The sequence below is a fragment of the Caenorhabditis briggsae genome (genome assembly GCF_000004555.2).
Source record: "Caenorhabditis briggsae complete genome, chrI, whole genome shotgun sequence".
In the NCBI taxonomy this organism is placed as follows: domain Eukaryota; kingdom Metazoa; phylum Nematoda; class Chromadorea; order Rhabditida; family Rhabditidae; genus Caenorhabditis; species Caenorhabditis briggsae.
The window spans coordinates 2,870,654-2,889,713 of NC_013489.2; the positions used below are offsets into that span (position 1 = coordinate 2,870,654).

At 36.6% G+C, this 19,060-nt stretch overlaps 4 protein-coding genes across 4 annotated transcripts; 3 read left to right on the forward strand and 1 right to left on the reverse strand.

Moving 5' to 3' along the window:
- Nucleotides 1-1,990: 1,990 nt before the first annotated feature.
- Nucleotides 1,991-2,443, forward strand: CBG25188 (the record flags this gene model as incomplete). The annotated part of the gene is made up of 1 exon (XM_045242140.1): nucleotides 1,991-2,443. One exon carries the CDS (start codon nucleotides 1,991-1,993, stop codon nucleotides 2,441-2,443), a length of 453 nt encoding a protein of 150 aa, XP_045100500.1.
- A 1,149-nt stretch (nucleotides 2,444-3,592) lies between these two features.
- On the forward strand, nucleotides 3,593-6,742 carry CBG22222 (the record flags this gene model as incomplete). Its single annotated transcript, XM_045242144.1, has 7 exons — nucleotides 3,593-3,633; nucleotides 3,684-3,759; nucleotides 4,416-4,704; nucleotides 4,751-5,172; nucleotides 5,778-5,888; nucleotides 5,951-6,247; nucleotides 6,551-6,742. 7 exons carry the CDS (start codon nucleotides 3,593-3,595, stop codon nucleotides 6,740-6,742), a joined length of 1,428 nt encoding a protein of 475 aa, XP_045097513.1.
- Nucleotides 6,743-7,846: 1,104 nt separating this feature from the next.
- On the forward strand, nucleotides 7,847-9,339 carry CBG22223 (the record flags this gene model as incomplete). Its single annotated transcript, XM_002638934.1, has 3 exons — nucleotides 7,847-7,910; nucleotides 8,084-8,280; nucleotides 9,148-9,339. The coding sequence occupies 3 exons, from the start codon at nucleotides 7,847-7,849 to the stop codon at nucleotides 9,337-9,339; spliced, it is 453 nt and encodes a 150-aa protein (XP_002638980.1).
- Nucleotides 9,340-10,679: 1,340 nt separating this feature from the next.
- On the reverse strand, nucleotides 10,680-14,245 carry CBG22224 (the record flags this gene model as incomplete). Its single annotated transcript, XM_002638935.1, has 4 exons — nucleotides 10,680-10,845; nucleotides 11,635-12,147; nucleotides 13,155-13,409; nucleotides 14,163-14,245. The coding sequence occupies 4 exons, from the start codon at nucleotides 14,243-14,245 to the stop codon at nucleotides 10,680-10,682; spliced, it is 1,017 nt and encodes a 338-aa protein (XP_002638981.1).
- Nucleotides 14,246-19,060: the final 4,815 nt, after the last annotated feature.

Here is a 19,060-nt window from a genome sequence, read left to right on the forward strand (position 1 = left end):
GCTAATAACTGTATTTTGGCACTAATCGAAATAACATACGTTTTTAATTTTTCTCAAATAATTGGAAATTATCTTATTATGAGTTTTATGCTCTTTCGATTAGTGCAAAAATACAGTTTTTATCTTCAAAACGGAGCAAGGTATGGACAATTTTCCAAACTTCTATTGAAGCAGTCGATTTTTAAAGTCTATTGTTATTACTTGTTTGTTTAATCTGTTTTTTAAATATATATGTTTTAATAGTTCAATGAATCCCAGACTATTATCTTTGTCTTCTTCATTCAAAGCTTTTAAAATAAGAAAATGCTCCTAATGACGTGGCAGATGACATCATATTAATCCTTGGGCAGACAGACTTTCTCTGGGACCTCCGTCATCCTCAAGAGTTCTACTACAAGCAATCTCCCGGGGAGGCTCAGGATCCAAGGCTACATCGAGGAATCGAAACATTCTTTAAAAATTGAGTTCTTATTTTCGTCCTCCCACATGTGCCACAAAATCCCATGTGAACTTGAATTCTGGGCGCGCCCGGGAACACTTAATTTATGAGTAATCGATTTGTGTATGTGTGTTCCCGCGTTCCGTTCCCTGCGAACCACTAGGAGAAGAGTGCCTAGGAGAAGAGGGACCAGAAGAAATAGGAATCGCGTAAACAAAGCAGAAGAGGAAGGTCGGGTCACAACGAACGGGGCAAAGTGGCTAATGTGTTCACCCCCAATAGGCGTCCTTTTTCTTGCCTAGTCATTAGGTATCTTCATTTTCTATACCTATTGCAGATCCGTACAAATTCTGCCTTTGGGTTTCACCAGATTTTTTTGACTCAATTTTTATGTAGACATTAATCTGAAAGTGATGCTAATACTCGTTCTGCCTGCTGTAAAACCTGTGATAGACAGCTCCCTAACTTTGAGCCAATTTATCTCGGTTTCTATCAAAGATATTTAAAAGTTGTCAACTGATAAAATGTCTATCATATTATCAGAAGCGTTTAATCAGTTGACACATTTTTGATATCTTGTACAGAAATTGAGATAATTGAGCTCAAACTTGACAGTGTGAAGGCCCTTTTATTACAGGTTTTGCGGTATATACGACTCTTTAAAACCGAGTTTTGATAAATTTCCAGATGGATCTCTAACTCTAGAGATTCAATACCGTTCGAACAGCGATTCATGCGCTTCCAAGATTAACACCAATCGGTTTTGTCATTTTGTTTACGCCTCTTCTTTATCCTGGTCCCTTCCTGTCCCCTTGGCCAATGAATGAGTGTCCTGACTAGCCAAGGACACCCTACAAGTCCCTTCTTTATTCATCTTCTATACCAATATCCTATCCTAACGTTCCTGTAAATTATACTTCCAGAAATGAAACTATTCAAATTTCCGTATGTGGTCCGAAAGGAGATACTGTACAACATGGAATCTTCAAACATTTTTCTGCTTTCGTTTGTCTCCGAAGAACTAAGGGAATTCATCAAAAGTCAACCATTTATTTATATTAGCTACAAAGGTTTTATGCAGTTGTTAATGAAAATTGTCGAGCGCGAGGACACCATCGAAAAGGATTATTTTCCATTGAATGTATCTGGGAAGATAATTGATTTTCGGTAAGCTAGCTGTAATAGAAGGGTCCCTCAAGTATGAGTCTAATTATCTCAATTCTTATACAATATATCTAAATTTCGTAAACTGACAAAACACTTCTGATATTATGATGAACGATTTGTTAGGTGACAACGTTTTGGTATCTCTAGTAGGAACCGAGATAAATTGGCTCAAAGTTAAAAGTTAGGGGGCCCTTATATTGAATCAATTTTCATTTTTCATTGTCAGAAAAATTTTCATTTTCCAGAATGTCCAACGGTTTTCCAGCTGCATCTTATCACCCAGACGACAGATAATCTGTTATCAAAGCGATTCATAACTATTTTCTGGATTTATTCAAAGATTCTGTTGAATATCATTGGTTGGCCAGCGACTACCATCATCCAATGGTACAACTACAAAACTTATCATTGAGTTGCAATTTGACACTGGGCAGAAACTTTGCTGATATGGAAAACTTTGACATCTTTCTTTCCTCATCTCCTGTATTGAAGAGAGTTAATATGTCCGTTGGAACGACAACCGAACCATTCAGACCGGATTCCAAACTCTATGAGGCTGAATCAATTAAAGTCACCCAGCACTCACCTACCGTTCCTGATATTTTCAGCCGTTTTCAAGGAAGACAAGTGTTTTTAAGATGGACAAGTGGTGGAGATTTGGAGTTGGAATTGTGGAGATTTGTGAATGAATGGATAACTGGAGAAACATTTCAAAATCTGGAGTATTTGAAAGTCGAAATTTCGAAAACAATCGGGCCGCAATTTCTGAATTTAATTTCAGCGAGACGTATTGATGAAGAAGATAAACCACCAACACACACTCTGCCAAAAGTGTAAGTTATCCTTGCCGTACTTTAAGCCGATTTATCTCGGTTCCTGTCAAAGTTATCAAGAAGTTGGTAATTGATGAATTGTTTATTGTAATGTCAAAAATATTTCATCAGTTAAGCACTTTTTGATATTTTTTACATGAAGCGAGATAAATAGGGTCATAGTTAAAAGTTAAGGGAACTACGGTATTTTGGAAAATTGCCTATAATTTGCTTCGTTTCGAAGTTGAAAACAGATTTTTTCACTAATCTAAAGAGCATAAAATTTCAAAACAAATTTTTTTTTCCTTACAAATTTTTGAAAATTGAGCCAATTTATCTCGGTTTCTATCAAAGATATAAAAAAGTTGTCAACTGGTAAAAAGTTTATTATAATATCAGTAATGTTTTGTCAGTTGACATATTTTTGATATATTTGACAGGAAGCGGGATAAATTGGCTCAAAGTTAGATGTTAATGGGACTACGGTAGTTTGGGAAATTGTCCATAACTTGCTTCGTTTTGAAGCTAAACACTGCATTTTTACACTGATCGAAATGGCAAAAAATTTTAAATCATCTGAAAAAACTGAAAATACTATTTTTCAGATATGTCGATTTTGGTTTCGAACCAAATACGGAGCCAATCACCAGCCACGCATATGTCGTCAGACGAACCGATGGTCATGTGGCATCTGTTAAGGTTCAAGGACTGCTATTCACTTTTGGAGTATGGAATAAGACGGAGATCGAGTTTCTAAAGATGGTCCAGTCTCCATACTAATATTAATTTTATCCTTATCCCATACCGTTAAACCTGTAATAGAAAGGCCTCTCATATTTGAGCTAAATCACCTCGGTTCCTATGAGAGCTATCAAAAATCTGGCAACTAATAAAATGTTTTTGATTTTATGATAAAAAATTTATCAGTTGACTGCTTTTTGATATCTTTTACAGTAACCGAGATAAATTGGCTCAAAGTTGAAGTGTACTATTGCCATGTTAACTGCTTCTCAATTCTATCCATTTATATGACCTATATAAAACTATCCATCCACAACTTGGTGCCACGTTTTTATTCTTTCTCTGGAAATCAAATCATCGAAAATCTATGTGGGATCCAAAAGACGTTGACTCGACAGTCTAATAATTAATTATTTTCTAGTTTAGCTACAAAATGATTTATCCGAAGATAGCAAATTTCAAACACGAATCCAGGTACCTTGGCTTAATTTTGAATTTCTAGCAATTTCTAGAAATAATTTCAGACATGAACGTAAAACAGCGGGCCTATGCTCAGAACTGCATCTATCGGCAAGTACGGTTCCCATGGGAGAGAATAGTGTGAGTTGGGCAATAGTTCGCGATAAAACGAATTGCTCAAAAATACAATTTGACACATTTTGGTACAGAAATCGTCAAAATAGGTTGAGAATTACAAAAGTTATGAACTATGTAAATTCTAATTGACAAAAAATGGTTGAAATTTCATTAGAGCGCGTTTTCAATAGGTAGATCAAATTTTCGAGTGTACTGTTTGAATGCAATAATGTAGACCATAAAATTTCACACATTTTGATACAAAAACCAAAAAAAATTGGTTAAGAATTACACAAGTTATGAGCCATCCAATTTCAAGTTGACAAAAATGTGTTGAGATTTTATCAGGACACATTTTCAATAGGTAGATCAAAATTTCAATTTTTGAAGTTTATTTAATTAATGTAGATCAGAAAATTTTACACATTTTGATACAAAAACCAAAAAAAATTGGTTAAGAATTACACAAGTTATGAGCCGTTTAAATTCAAGCTGACAAAAATTTATTGAGATTTCGTTAGAGCGCATTTTCGATGAGTATATTAAATTTTCAAATGTTGCGGTCAACTGTGATAATGTAAATCATAAAATCTTATACATTTTAATACAAAGTCCGTTTAAATCGGTAGAGAATTACAAAAGTTATGAGTCATCCAAACTAAAACTCGCACATTTTCCAGCTCTCCGCCACAATGGCTCCCGAAGACTACGCCACAATTGTATCAAATCTCCAATCAGCCGTCTGTTTGAATGTTGCTCGCCGAGTCGCTTGTCCCGCCCATGATTCAAAGCTATGGAGTGACGTGGCATCTCGAAACTACTCGATTTGGAGAATTCTCTGGAAGATTCTAATAGTGATCGTCTCGATTTTCTACGTTCTTCTACCTCCGTACCCACCGAAACTATTCCGGAAATTGGTGTTTTGTTGTCCACAAAAAGGCAGATATTACTATTTGATTGCTGTCAAAGGTGTGGCCTAGAAATACAAAAAACTCGGCCACATGTTCTCTTCCAGGTACCACTCGTCGAGCGTGCTTCAAGGCTAGCGAAGCGGATGGTCACGATCATTTGTCGATTTGTCTTCCGCAAATGATTCGACCCAAAATTCGAGCGGTTGATGTCTTCTATCACCTTCTTCGATGCAAAGTTTTCACACTACCGTATGACGAGAAGCACAAAATATGTGCAATGGAATTGTATTGTGAGCAATCGATTCGTTGGTTACATCGGGATAAGAATCGGAAGAGACTTCGGTCTCCGAACCTCATCATTTTCTCTCAACCCAATTCTTCGGATCTCGGGTGTTGTCTGATGATGGATCCGAATTTTGCAGATATCGCTGATTTTTTACAATGTGATTTATTGATTTTCGATTATCCTGGATACGGTGTTTCGGAAGGAACCACAAATGAGAAGAATGTCTATGCGGCGATTGAGGTTAGCTTGGCTTATAACTTTTGTAGTTCTCAATCAATTTTCATGGTTTTTAAATGTGTAAAATTTTATGAGTTACATTATTGCAATATAACATAATAACTAAAAATTTGATATACGTATTGAAAATGCGCTTTAAATATACTTTCACACATTTTTTTAGATCCAAGTTTGGATGGCTCATAACTTTTGTAATCCTCAACCACTTTTTATGATTTTTGTGTCAAAATATGTGAAATTTAATGAGTTACATTATTGTAATTGTTCATAATATCTGAAAATTTGATCTGCGTATTGAAAATGCGCTCTAATTCTACTTTAACAAACATTCTTCATATTGAATTTGGATGGCTCACAACTTTCTTAGTTCTCAACCAATGTATATGATTTTTATATCAAAATGTGTGAAATTTTATGCACTACATTCATGCAATCAAACATATTAACTGGAATTTTGATCTGCTTGTCGAAAATGAGCTGTAATACACCCTACCAAGTTTTGGCAAATTAGAAGTTGGTGATCCATAACTTTTGTGATCCTTATCCTTAACCAATTTTTCGGAATTTCTAGATAAAAATATTTGAAATTTTATATACTACAATTCCAGGCTGTCGTGAAGTATGCTATGGAACAATTGGGATATCCACAGGAGAAGATCATACTGATTGGGTTCAGTTTGGGGACGGCTGCCATGGTACACGTAGCAGAAATATACAAGGTACGGATATTAAGAAAATACGCTCCATTGAGAAAAACAAACTTTGAAATTCTAATGTGCAGGTCGCCGCGCTGGTCCTAATTGCTCCATTCACTTCATTCTTCCGTATAGCTTGCCGTCGTCCGTCAGTCGTCCGTCCGTGGTTTGATATGTTTCCAAGTCTGGAGAAATCCAAAAAAATTGTGTCGCCCACTTTGATTTGTCACGGAGAGAAGGATTATATTGTCGGGCATGAGCATGGTGTGCAGCTGAAAGATACGATACCGGATTGTGAATTGCATTTGTTGAAACATGCGAGTCATCAGGTGAAAATTTTGTGCAATAGAATTCTGGAAAAGTATCGTAGCCCAGTCAGTTTTGCTTCAAATTCGGCACAATTTAAATACATCAATTTCTCATAATGCGGGCTTGGGTTCCGCCAAATTTCAAAAAATCGGACCCTTCATGCGCCTTTAAAATGAAATTTCAAAATGGGCGGAGCTTAGTCGTGTTTGGGCTCGTTTTGAAGCTCAAAACATGAAAAACGGAGATATCAAAATTTGATGTAGTTTGAAGAAAAATTGATCGCGTTATGGTAATTTTACGACGTCGGCAAATTACTGTAGATCCAGAATTGGGATAGAGAAAAAAAAAGCAAAAAGGTAAAAAAATCGAATTTGCAGGGTATATTCTGCGAACGTGAAATGTGGGATCGTGTCGAGCAGTTTTTAGGATCACGAGTCGGAATCACACGTGCCTGGATTGAACATCTTCAATCGGAATCAGAAATTTTGGATAATCCAGTTTCAGCATCTGAAGTTCGAATGTCACGGGAGCGGTCGGCTGTGATTAAAATGGAGCAGGGATCTAATTGATTTAACTCTTTTTTTAAATGAAGAATTGTAACGAAATGAACACTAATTTTATCGAAATCATGTATTTTCGGTAACAGGGTGTTTGGTACATATGGATAAAAAGGTTCAGGAGGTTCCTCTTCAGAATTTGCTCTGAATTGGCTCATTTATAGAATCGAGTATGATCTCTGCCGTAATAAGAGCCCAGGGACCGAGGGACCCAGGACCGGGGGTTCCTGGTCTCAGGATCCAGATCACTCGGATCCGGGTCACCCGGATCCAGGTCACACGGATCCAGGTCACCCGGACCAAGGTCACTCAAATCCAGGTCACCCGGATCCAGCTCACCCGAATCCATGTCACCCGGATCCAGGTCACCCGAATCCATGTCACCCGGATCCAGGTCACCCGGATCCAGTTCACCCGGACCAAGGTCACTCAAATCCAGGTCACCCTGATCCAAGACCCAGGTCGGCCAGATTCAGGCTACCCGGAGCCAGGTCACCAGGACCCAGGTCACCCAAACTGAGGTCACCCATATCCAGGCCACCCGGACCCAAGGAACCAGGACCGGGCTTCCTGTCCCGGATCCCTGGGTCCCCTTCTCTGGAGTCCAGAGAAGGCGAGAACTGATTATTATCTCCATTTCCCTCTACCTTTATAGTACTCTTCCCGATGTCAATGGGCCATCCAGGGTCATAACCACGTTTTTTTAATTCTTGAATTTTTCAATTAAAATCACGGTGAGTTTTTCACTACCGAAATGCAAAACAGTTTTTTTCACTACCGAAATGCGAAACAGTCTGCGACGTTTTAAAGTACATAGGGCAAAAAAAATCTGATTCATTTTTTTACTATATATTCTTCATGAAATTTACAAAAATGGTCTCAGGGTTCGATGGAGCGCTATTTCTGATCAGACCTTTTGGTTCCTTGTGGATTCTGAAATTTTTTGCACACGTGAAAACCTTTCACACAGATTTCCAGAAGCCAATTCAATTGTTTCTGGAAATCTGAAAAGATTCGTGGGTGTCAAACCAAAATTAAAATACCAAAAAAACCAATAAATCTTGTTTCCTTTTTTATAAAAACTCGCAAATTTTCTTTTTTTTCTCTTAATTTAAAATGACCGATATTACCAATGTCTCAACTTCCATGTCTTATGATGATCGACCATTTGCAAGTGGAGGTAATAAGCGGAAATCCTAACAATCCAAGAATTCTAAGTATTCTAAAAATCCTAAAATTCTAAGAATTATGAAGTTAAAAAAATCGGAAAAGTTCAAAATTTCTGAATATCCTAAAATTCTAAAAATCCCAAGAATCCAAAAACCCGAAAAATCAAAAACTTGAAATTTTCAGTAATCACAACTCAAACCTCCGGGTCCCTATGTCTTGAAATGGAAGGGCCACCGAGTAAAGAATCAACAGAATCTGAAATTATATCGAATGGGCTGGATCCCCCGATGGATACAACGCAAAGTACCGAAAACAGTTTGGAATCGGAAATAAAAACAAGGACGGCAATCAAAATAAGTCCGCTGAAAATCGCCTATGAGGTTTGTGTTTTGAATTATCTCGATTCCTGAAAAAGATATCAAAATTTTGTCAACTAATAAAAAACTTGTTATTTTATGATTAACATTTTATCAGTTGACAACTTTTTGCTTTTACAAGAACTTAGATAATTGAGATCAAAGCAAGGGCTGCTACTGGCGACGCAGTAGGCTAAGCCTCCGCTATGCTTGCACTTGGAGCTTAACTGTCTCGGTTTCTGTAAAAGATATCAAAGAGTAGTCAACTAATAAAATGTTTATCATAATATCACAAATATTTTATCAGTGTATCACTTTTTGATATCTCTTACAAGAAGAGAGATACGGTAGATCAAAAAAGATTGACAATTTCAGAAGCCTAAACTCTGCTCATTTATGCATTTCAAGACTCTAACCCATATCATCGCATTGTGTCTCATACCACTGATCCTTGTGGACACTGTATTCATATTTCAATACACAAGATTCCATGATGACTTTTTTCGAGAACCCAAACATCTACGAGAATTCGCTGGACCTGCTAATTTGATGGCTCTGGCTTTCAGTTTTTGCCACGTGGCACTTTTTTATTGGCGGAGAGAATCGAACTTGAGATCAGCAAATGCAACATTTTGGGTTACGGTACGGGTTTATAAATAGGCTCCGCCCCTTTTGTTTATCGTTGGGAAGGAACTTTTGATAGTAAACAGCAAAAGGGGGCGGAACTGAATTTAGTAGATTTAGTAGATTTTTTTAAGTCTGAAAAACAAGTTTGAAAAATCGAGTTCTTCGAAAATAAGGAATTTTAAGAAAATGAAAATTCGAAGCTAGAATTCTAAAAATTTTGAAATTCTAAAAAACCAAAAACTCTAAAAATCCGAAAAATTTCAGATGCTTACCACCGGGTCTCTGACGGTCTCCGGATTCCTTCTATGGACCGCCCGACCTCACTATTTGCCACGTCAGCAGTTGATTGTCCCATTTCAATATATCTCATTTTTCGGATCAATTATCGCTTGGAGCATCGCAGGAGTCGCAGTTTTCTATGAATGGCAGGCGTCGAAATATGCTGTGGTTTATTAAGAAAAAATAACAAAAATCGGAAACTTTTATTTAGTCATATTTGTTTTTTTATTTAGTTGAATGTGTAGTCTTATTATTTATAAATAAAGGAATGAACTTGAAAATTGTTTGGAAATGAAGAGATTCTAGGAGGGAAAAATATGCAGGGGAGGAACAAAAAATAATTGTGAAACCTGTAATAATAGAAGGGCCACCACACTGTCAAGCTCATTGTTCTCGGTTCCTTTACAAGATATCAGAAATGTTGCAACTGATAAAATGTCACTGATATTATGACCAACCATTTATTAGTTGACAACTTTTTTATACCTTTGTCAGGGACCGAGTTAGGAGGCCCTTCTGTTACAGGTACGCGGATTTTGAAAATTTAAAGAAACAGAATTTCAGACAGGAAAAATGAAGATTTTTAGAATTTCTGCAAATTACAAAATTTTGGGTTTTTAAAATTTCGAAATTTCAAATTTAGACGATTTCTTGAAGGCCAGGAATTCAGAATTTGAAGATATTCCGGTTTTCAAAAATTTAAGAATTATCAAAATTTGAGATTCCCAGATTTTCAGAGCTACAGAGGTCCTAGGAGTAAACACAAAATTTCTAGAAATTTGAAAAATTCAAAAATGCAAAATTTTAGACACATCAGAAACTTAGAGAATACCGCAAGTTTGGAAAGCCGGAAAACATCAGATACACACACTCTAATAGAACGCCACCCGAATCGTTAAATTTGAGCCCATGTATCTCATTTTCTGTGAAAGATATCAAAAAGTGATTAACTAATAAAATGTTGCTGATATTATGATAAACATTTTATTAGTTGAAATATTTTCTAGCTACAGTAGTTCTTGAGATATGCGCCTTTAAAGGAAACGCACACTTTTCACCGTGTTACAATGCGCTAATTTTAAAGACGCATATCTCAAAAACTACTGTAGTTAGAAAACATTTGTCGACTAATAAAATATCAATGATACAATGACATACATTTAAATAGTTGACAACTTTTTGATATCTTATAAAGGAATAGAGATAATCGAGCTGAAAGTGCAAGCATAATAGCGCCGACCGCCCATGTCGCCTGTAGCGGCCCGTACTTTGAGCTTATCTCGGTTCTTGTTGATGATTTCAAAAAATAGTCAACTGTCAAAATGTTTATCTTAACATCAGCAACATTTTATTAGTTGGCAACTTTTTGATATTTTTCAAAAGAAGTGAGATAAATAGGCTCAAAGTGGAAGGCCCGGATGGTGTTCTATTAGAGTGTTTACGGTATTTTTTAAAAATCAAAAAATTACAGTTATAAATACCAGAGAAATGAGATAATTTCAGAATAAAAGAGCCAATCATTGTCTATCCCTGACGGAAATGGTATGGAATCGTTCATGCCAAACTACAAAGAAATACGCACTTCCAATTATGGCAACTGTTGCCAATAAACCGTCCGGTCTTTCGATATCAGTTCCGTGTTGACAATCCACAACCCGCTCGGTGACAGAATCTTTTGGACAGCTGGAAAAAATACAAATAGTTGATCTGTTTAATACTCAAACCAAAAGGTGTTTACTTGCCCTACACGATCAAGCTTGAGCTCATTACCGTATTTTCCTTTAGTAGAAGCCCATGGGCTTCTATTAGGGAAAATACCGTAATCCAAAATTCCAGAAGTCTCGGAACTTCTGAACTTCTCAGAACTTCATAAATCTCCAAAACACTGAATATCAGAAGTTTTATCTTCCGAATTGTCGAATTTCTGAACTTCTGAATAAAACATTTTTGGGAACAAATCATTGAAAAATAGAAGCCCACTCTCTAATCGAAGCCCACCCTGAGAACGAGGTTGAAAAATAGAGGCCCGTGAGCTTCTATTAGAGGGAATACGGTATCTCGGTTCCTGTCAATGATACTAAAAATGTGTCAATTAATAAAATATTGGTGATATTTTGATAACAAATTTGTCAGTTGACAAGTTTTTTCTATCTTTCACAGGAACTGAGATAAATTAGGTCAAAGTGCGCGCTGCTACTGAGCTACGCTGTGAGCACCGCTGGCTGTACCACCCTTACTTTTTGACTTAAATTATCTCGTTTTCTGTGAAAGATATCAAAAAGTAGTCAACTGATAAAATGTTCATCATAAAAACAAAAATACTTTATCAGGTGATTACTTTTTGATATCTTTTATAGGAACCGAGATAAGTTAGCTATAATTTAGAAGGGTCATATTATGGTACCCAATTGGCTCAAAGTTCAAAATAAGGGAAATAAGGGGAAGCCTAATCCTATTGGAATCCACACTTACAGGAAGTGTTGGCTCCGCTCGAATCGTTGCCATTTCCTTGGCTTCAACCCCTCCAAATTCATCTCTTCCGTCGTATTCGACGCCAACACTTTGACCATTCGAAGATCGCGCGCATCCGAATAGTACCATTGTCTGACGCACGTCTCTAGATCCGAGAGTGTTGCCAGTGAATCGATTAGAATGATCACTTCACAGTTTCGCCTTTTCAGAACGTGCTGGAAACAGCATTTCGTGTATGTTGATCCCTTTCCATTTCGACACACTTCGAATTTGTGTGTGGCATGAATCGATCGAGTCACCCAGTCGATCTCGATTTCAGAGAGACGTTTTCTTTGGAACGATACGAAATAGTCTCTGCATTCTTTGATTGTTGGCAGAACTGGTTCCAAACATTTGAACTCTGATGTATTCAGTTCAAATACTAATTTCCGGAAACGAACTCCTCCGAACGTGTTTTTCATGTGTCTAATGAACATGGCAAGCGCTTCAGATGTAAGTTCTCTGGTGAGCACTCTGAAAATTGAGATTTTTAGATTTAGATCTCAATTATCTCGGTTCCTAAAAAAGATATCAAAAAATGGTCAACTAATGAAATATAGTTGATATTATGATAGACAGTTTATCAGTTGACTACTTTTTGATACATCTTACAGGAACCGAGATAATAAAGCTCAAAGTGCAAGTGGTGGCGCAGCCAATGGCGCCGACCGCGAGTAGCGGTCCATTTTTTGAGCTCAAATATCTCGTTTTCTGTGAAAGATATCAAAAAGTGGTAAACTGGTAAAATATTACTGATATTATGATAAACATTTTGACTGTTGATTAATTTTTTATGTCTTCAACAAGAACCGAGATACATAGGCTCAAAGCACTGACCGTTACATGCGACATGGGCGGTCAGCGCTATTATGCTTTCACTTTGAGCTCGATTATCTCAATTCCTTTATGAGATATCAAAAAGTTGTCAACTATTAAAATGTTTGTCATACTATCATTGATATTTTATTAGTCGACAATTTTTTTTATCTACAGTAGTTTTTGAGATATGGGCCTTTAAAGTTAGCGCATTGTAAAACGGTGAAAAGTGCGCATTAACTTTAAAGACGCATATCTCAAGACCTACTGTAGCTCAAAAAAATTTGTTAGTAAAGAAAATGTTGGTTTTATTATGACAAACATTTTATTAGTTAACAAGTTTTTCATATCTCTTATAGAAACCGAGATAATTTATCTCAAAGAGGAATCATAGACTGGCTGTTTAATGGAACGTTCAAGGTACAATGTTCCGAGCATTTTTTTAGCAAGGCTATTTCTTCCAAAATACCGTTAAACCTATATTAGAAGCGACCCTTTAATAGAGGGGCCCTCCGAGAGAAGCTAGGAAAAATAGAAGAGTCCCCTGTAATTGAAGGGCCCCCGTAATAGGAGGGCCCTCCGGAGGAACCTTGATTGGAACAATAAAAGGGCCGGCCCTTCTAATACAGGTTTTACGGTAGTTCAGACTTTCGAAAAAAACTCACTTAACAATTCGTCGTGGTCTCTTAATGATCACAATCTCGATTCCATTCATGTTCCGAGCCTTCACCTTGCTCTCCGGTTTCAAATGCCCAAACTGGATTTCCCATCTGTCCCACGAACTTCCTTCGTCTGGTATACAGGTCAAAACAGCCCGTTTTGGTACAAAATCCAGGTCAAATAACGGATTTTCAATTGCAACACCAGGAATCGTGCTGACGGCAACCGCATGTTCGTGGGATTGGCACGAGAAGATGAGTCTGGAATTGTTAAAAAGATTGAGAGGCAGAATTTAAATTTAAAGGGGGAGGGCATAAAAATATAATTTTTTGGAAGCTCCTCGAGGAGTTCAACTTGCGGGCCCACCGATAGAGGTGCCTACTAACTGAGCAGTCTCCCTCAAACTCAAATTATCCAAAATGATCTCTAATTGCCTAATTACAATGGCACAACTAACCGCCATCTGCACAGTTAATCTTCCATTACCGTAAGATTCTTTTTGGGCCTGCATCCTTTTTTGAACCTACCGGTGGGATTAACCGATTCTATCTTAATGAGCGAGATTTCACCTCAATTATCTCGGGGGTCGGGTTTTCTGGGGTACTGTTCACCTAACTGTCAACTTTGCTCCAATTTATCTCGTTTTTCTTGAAAGATATCAAAAGTTGTCAACTGAACTGTTCATCATACAATTAAAAACATTTTATCAGATTTACACTTTTTTCTAGCTACAGTAGTTTCTGAGATATGCGCCTTTAAAGTTAGCACACCAATGAAAAGTGCGTGCTAGCTTTAAGCGCACATATCTCAAAAACTACTGTAGCTAGAAAAAAGTTGTCAACTAACAAAATATTGATAATTTTATGACAAACTTTTTATTAGTTGACAACTTTTGTTATCAATCACGGGAACCGAGGTAAATTAGGTCAAAGGCCAGCGCAACCGCGTAGCTGAGCAGGAAACCTCTTCAGAGTTTTTCTTTTTGAAATATAAACTTTGAAATAAAAACTCACAGCTCAGAAACATTCATCTTTCTCACTTCAGCTTTCAGTTGATTGAGTGGGAGATCGAGAGAAGGGAACATCCTTTGAGACATTTTAATAACTTCTGAAAACTGATGGGACATTAATAAGCTGTAAAAAGAGCAGAACAACTAGTTCAAGCCTTCTCACAATTTTAAAACCATCAGATCGAAACATGACAATTTTGAAATTTTCGAATCCCATTTTCACATAAACTTTTCCAAACACCTGTGAAATTATTTAAATCATTGAAAAAAGGAAAAAAACTCCAAACGCGTATACTAGGGTGCATAGTGGTTGCAACATAAACGGCAAGAGAGGTAGAGACATTGGTTTAAAAGCACAGACGAGGTCGTGGAAGGAGAGGGAAGATAGTGGAGAAATTGTGTACGTATGGGGGAGACGGTCAGACGGTCAGAGGGAATTGCACTGGTCAATACGAACGAGGGAAGTGGTGGTTGGGTGCCTTTCGCTCTCTGTCTTGGCAACATTTCTCTGTCTTTATTGTTTACTGGCAGCAGCTAGGGTGAAGAAGGATAGGTTAGAGGAGGAGGAGGCTGTGTAGCTTCACGACATTTTGCGCTAGAGACGTTTCGTAACCATGATGATTCGCACCTCTGGGCATCCTAAACTTTGAGTCAATTTATGTCGGTTCTTGTAAGAGATATAAAAAAGTTGTCAACTAATAAAATGTTTATTTTATTATTAACGTTTAATCAGTTGACAACATTTTGATATCTTTCATAGGAATTCAGATAATTGAGCTCAAAGTGCAAGCATAGTGGTGGCGCAGCCAACGGCGCCGACCGCGTAGCGTCCCGTGCTTTGAGCTCAATTATCTCAATGCCTGTAATAGATATTAAAAAGTTGCCCACTGATAAAATGTTAATGATAAAATGACAAAAACATTGTTAGTTGACCAACATTCGATATCTTCTACAGGGACCGAGAAAAAATGACTTAAAGTTGGAGAAGCTAGATTTTAGGGTATGTGGTACTACCAGCTGAGCTACGGAGTCGCAAATCTAATTCAATATCCTTTAAACCATTAAAAAACCCCTTAGCACAAAATGACATAATAAAAAAATACAAAAAATTAGTTGTGTTCAGTATCTTCAATATCTTCTTCTTCAGTGTCTTCAGAATCCTCATTTCCATCATCCTCGCCTCCAGAATCAAGGCCATTATCTTTCAATTTGTCTTCAGAGGAAACTTCTCATGCCAATAGTCATCTCCCTGAAGAAACGAAGCGATCAATCCATCGATAAAATGGGACCCATCATGGATTTCTTCGGGGTTTAGAGCATTCCTGAAAAAAAACTATTTTGTAATAAACCTTTCTAACAAAAAAAAGTTCTACCGTATTTGCTCGAATAGAAGATCACCCAGTTTTGCCGAAAATCGGAAATTTTTAAGCTCAATTATCTCGGTTTCTATAAGAGATATTAAAAACTTGTTATCTAATAAAATGTTCGGCATAATAAAACTGACATTTTATCAATTAACAAATTTTTTCAAGCTACAGTAGTATCTGAGATATGCGTCTTTAAAGTGATTTATAAATTTTGTTTTGTTTTAATATAGCATCTGTGTCGTAGATATCTCAAGAGATACTTTATTATTTCAATATTTCTGTCTACCGCCACCTACTATACGAAATTTGAACCCAAAACAATAATTATCACAAGCATTCCTTTTTTGGAACATCTAGAGAGCTCCTTCGCTTTTTTGGCTCAATTTGGAGTATTTCTATCAAAAACGTATACCGTATAATGTCACTCCTCAACTTGCACTTACTTTCAGCTTGATTATCTCGCTTGCTATGTGAGATAGCAAAAATGTGTCAACTGCTGAAATGTTTATGATATTATCAGCTATGTTTTATCAGTTGACAAATTTCTGAGTTTTTTGAGCTGAATTTTCTCAATCCCTGTAAAAGATATCAAAAAGCAGTCATCTGATAACTGTTTATCATAATATCAGTTACACTTTGTTAGTTGTCCACTTTTTGATATCTCTTATAGGAACCAAGATAATTAAGATCAAGTGCAATGCTTTCTAGGAAATTATCTTTTCAATTTCTCCAGGGATTATACAGTTTGTTTTTGCTATTAGCTACTACTGTATAAAATCAATTTTTCAGCATTAAAAAATCCTCTTATTGCACCTATTTTGTAGAAAGCAAATTTCAAATTTCTTAACTCGATTTTTGTGATTTTCCAGAAAATAATGATGAACTCTACCAGTCATCTTATCCGTCTCCAGAAGCAATTCTTCATTCTCTCCATCACAATTTTCAACCTCGCTCTAGCGCTAATTCTCACTTATCAAACTTTTGGAACTAATTTGATGTTCGTTTTCATCGCTAGTTGATTCTTCACTCTATTCCTTCATTGTATGACTGGCTACGCAGATAAAAATAAGAGTTGGACATTTTTAAGAAATGCTGAAATCACGGCAAAAATTCGGGGGTACAAGGGGGTACAACTGATTTAGGGGTACAAAATTGGTGATTCGGGGGTACAAAATTCGTGGGTACAAATATTCGGGGGTACAACGATTCGGCGGTACAAACTATCAATGATTCTGGGGTACAACCCATTTCATTTAGGGGTACAACGCTTGTGATTCGGGGGTACAATTTTTTTGACGAAGTTTCTGAATTCCTGTATTTCAGAGCTTGAAAATCTCAGAATTCTTAGAATTTCAGAATTTTGGAATTCCAGTATTTCGGAATCTGAAAATTTCGGAACTTCAAAATCTGAGAATCTGAGAACTTCGGAATTTCAGAATCTGAGAATTTCAGAATTTCAGAACTCCAGAATTTCAGTATTTCGGAATCTGAAAATTTCGGATCTTCAGAATCTGAGAATCTGAAAATTTCCGAATTTCAGAATCTCAGGACTTCAGAACTTCGAAATCTCAGAATTTCAGAACTTCAAAATTTCAGAATTTCAGAACTTTGGAATTCCAGAATTCGGAATCTGAGAATTTTGGAACTTCAGGATCTGAGAATCTGAAAATTTCAGAACTTTGGAATTTCAGTGTTTCGGCATCTGGGAATTTAGGACGACAGAAATTTTTCACTTCTCATTGTCACATTGTTTTTTTTTGAAAATGGAGAACTGTAAAATAAGCTTGACAAGTTTTACAAACTCAGGTTTTTAATGCTTAATCTAGTATTAAAACCCAGCCGATACTTTCCTCAATACCAATTTTTCTCAATTCTATTTCATTTCTCTTTGTTTCTCAACCAGTCGATTTCGGCCGCCTGTCGGCGGCTACAATCTCCTGGCTACACTTAAAACGTTCGAATCTCAAAACTTGAGGAAATAAAAGAAGAAGTTTTGATTGAATGTGAAAAATTGTTAACTTTCTAGTTTTTTTCCTCCCGAATTTTCAAATTTTCAAATGTCGGTTTGCGCCCCTCCGGGCTAAACCTACTGGCCTCTGCTAACAATAACTTGCCACTCCAAAAAGAGATTTCAATACCTTTTCTCAGAGATTTTTTCTAGCTCCAAAATCGGAAAATTCTAGACTTCGACATTCAGAGTTTCTGAAAACCTAAATTAGGAAACGCGGAATGCGGTAATTTCGGAGTTTATCAACTCGGAAATTAAGATATTCAGAATTTTGGGAATCAGTCGCTGCCCTGGGGCTCAATCTTCTGGCTTCCGCATACTGTATCTTACAATTCAATTTCTAAATTTCCGATTTTCCTAAGTCACAAAAATTCCTTAATATTTAATTTTCCAAATTTTCAAAGTTTCGAAACTACTTATGACTGAGATCTATAAGTTCTGAAATTCGGAATGAATGGTTTTCCGGTTTCCTAAAGTTCCAAATGTTTCGATATCTAAGTTTCAGAATTTTTGTATTTCCTGGTTTCCGAAAGTTCCGAATTTCGAAAAATTCTTGAATTAACAAAGACAGTCGATTTGCGTCCCTCCGGGGCTGGACCACCTGGCTCCCGCTTACATTGCGTTATCTTTTAGTGAGGGCTTGTCAATTTTTCGAAAATCTGACCGTCTGGAATTTGGAAAATTAGTATTAGGTTGTTCGAAAAGTAATGGGCGTTTAGTGCGAACTACTTCGACTTCCAGTTATCTTAGTTCCTGAAGAGGTCTTTGAGTATGTGTTGTTGGAAATTGGTAGATGATGATGGAGAAAAGCCCCTTCATTAATCTTATCTTGTTCCAGTTCTGCATTAAGTTAAAATGAGTCAAAAACGCGCATTACTTTTTGAACAACTTAATATTTCCGATTTCCAGGAATTCGAAAATTCTTAATTTCGCTTAATGAACGACTGGACATCTCCCGCTTATAATGCCCATAATCATGCAAAAAAGTACCAAATTAGATCACCTTTTTTGCGTTTAAATCTTGAAAATTGTTTTTGATTCCCCGATAAATGCAAAATATGCCGTTATGTACGGTGTGTCGGATTTTTGAGTTTTCTCCCCCTAATTAGTACCTTTGGGGTTCAAAATTTGGTCAAAATGCGACCAATTTGGTAAAAATGCCAAAATTGAATTATCAGGGAAACAATTTTTTTCGAGATCAAAATTATATTTTACAAAATTTCAGATAGTCAAAAATAATAAAACTTGGTTTTAGAATTTTTAGAATTTGATTTTTTTGGTCCCCCGCACAAACCGCCTACCATGATAACAAAATATCATGATTTTTTCAGCCAAAAAGTATATTTAAAAAACCACTATACATATTCTTTTGCGACACTTGAAGATAACGGAAATAATAATGATACCCGTCGAGAATTGTGTTGTCTTGACAACAAGCTCTCATTTTCAGCAGATTTTCAGAATCTATACTATTATTCCTAAATTCGCTGAAGTCTATCCCAAGAGCTACTAAAAGGATACTCTTAG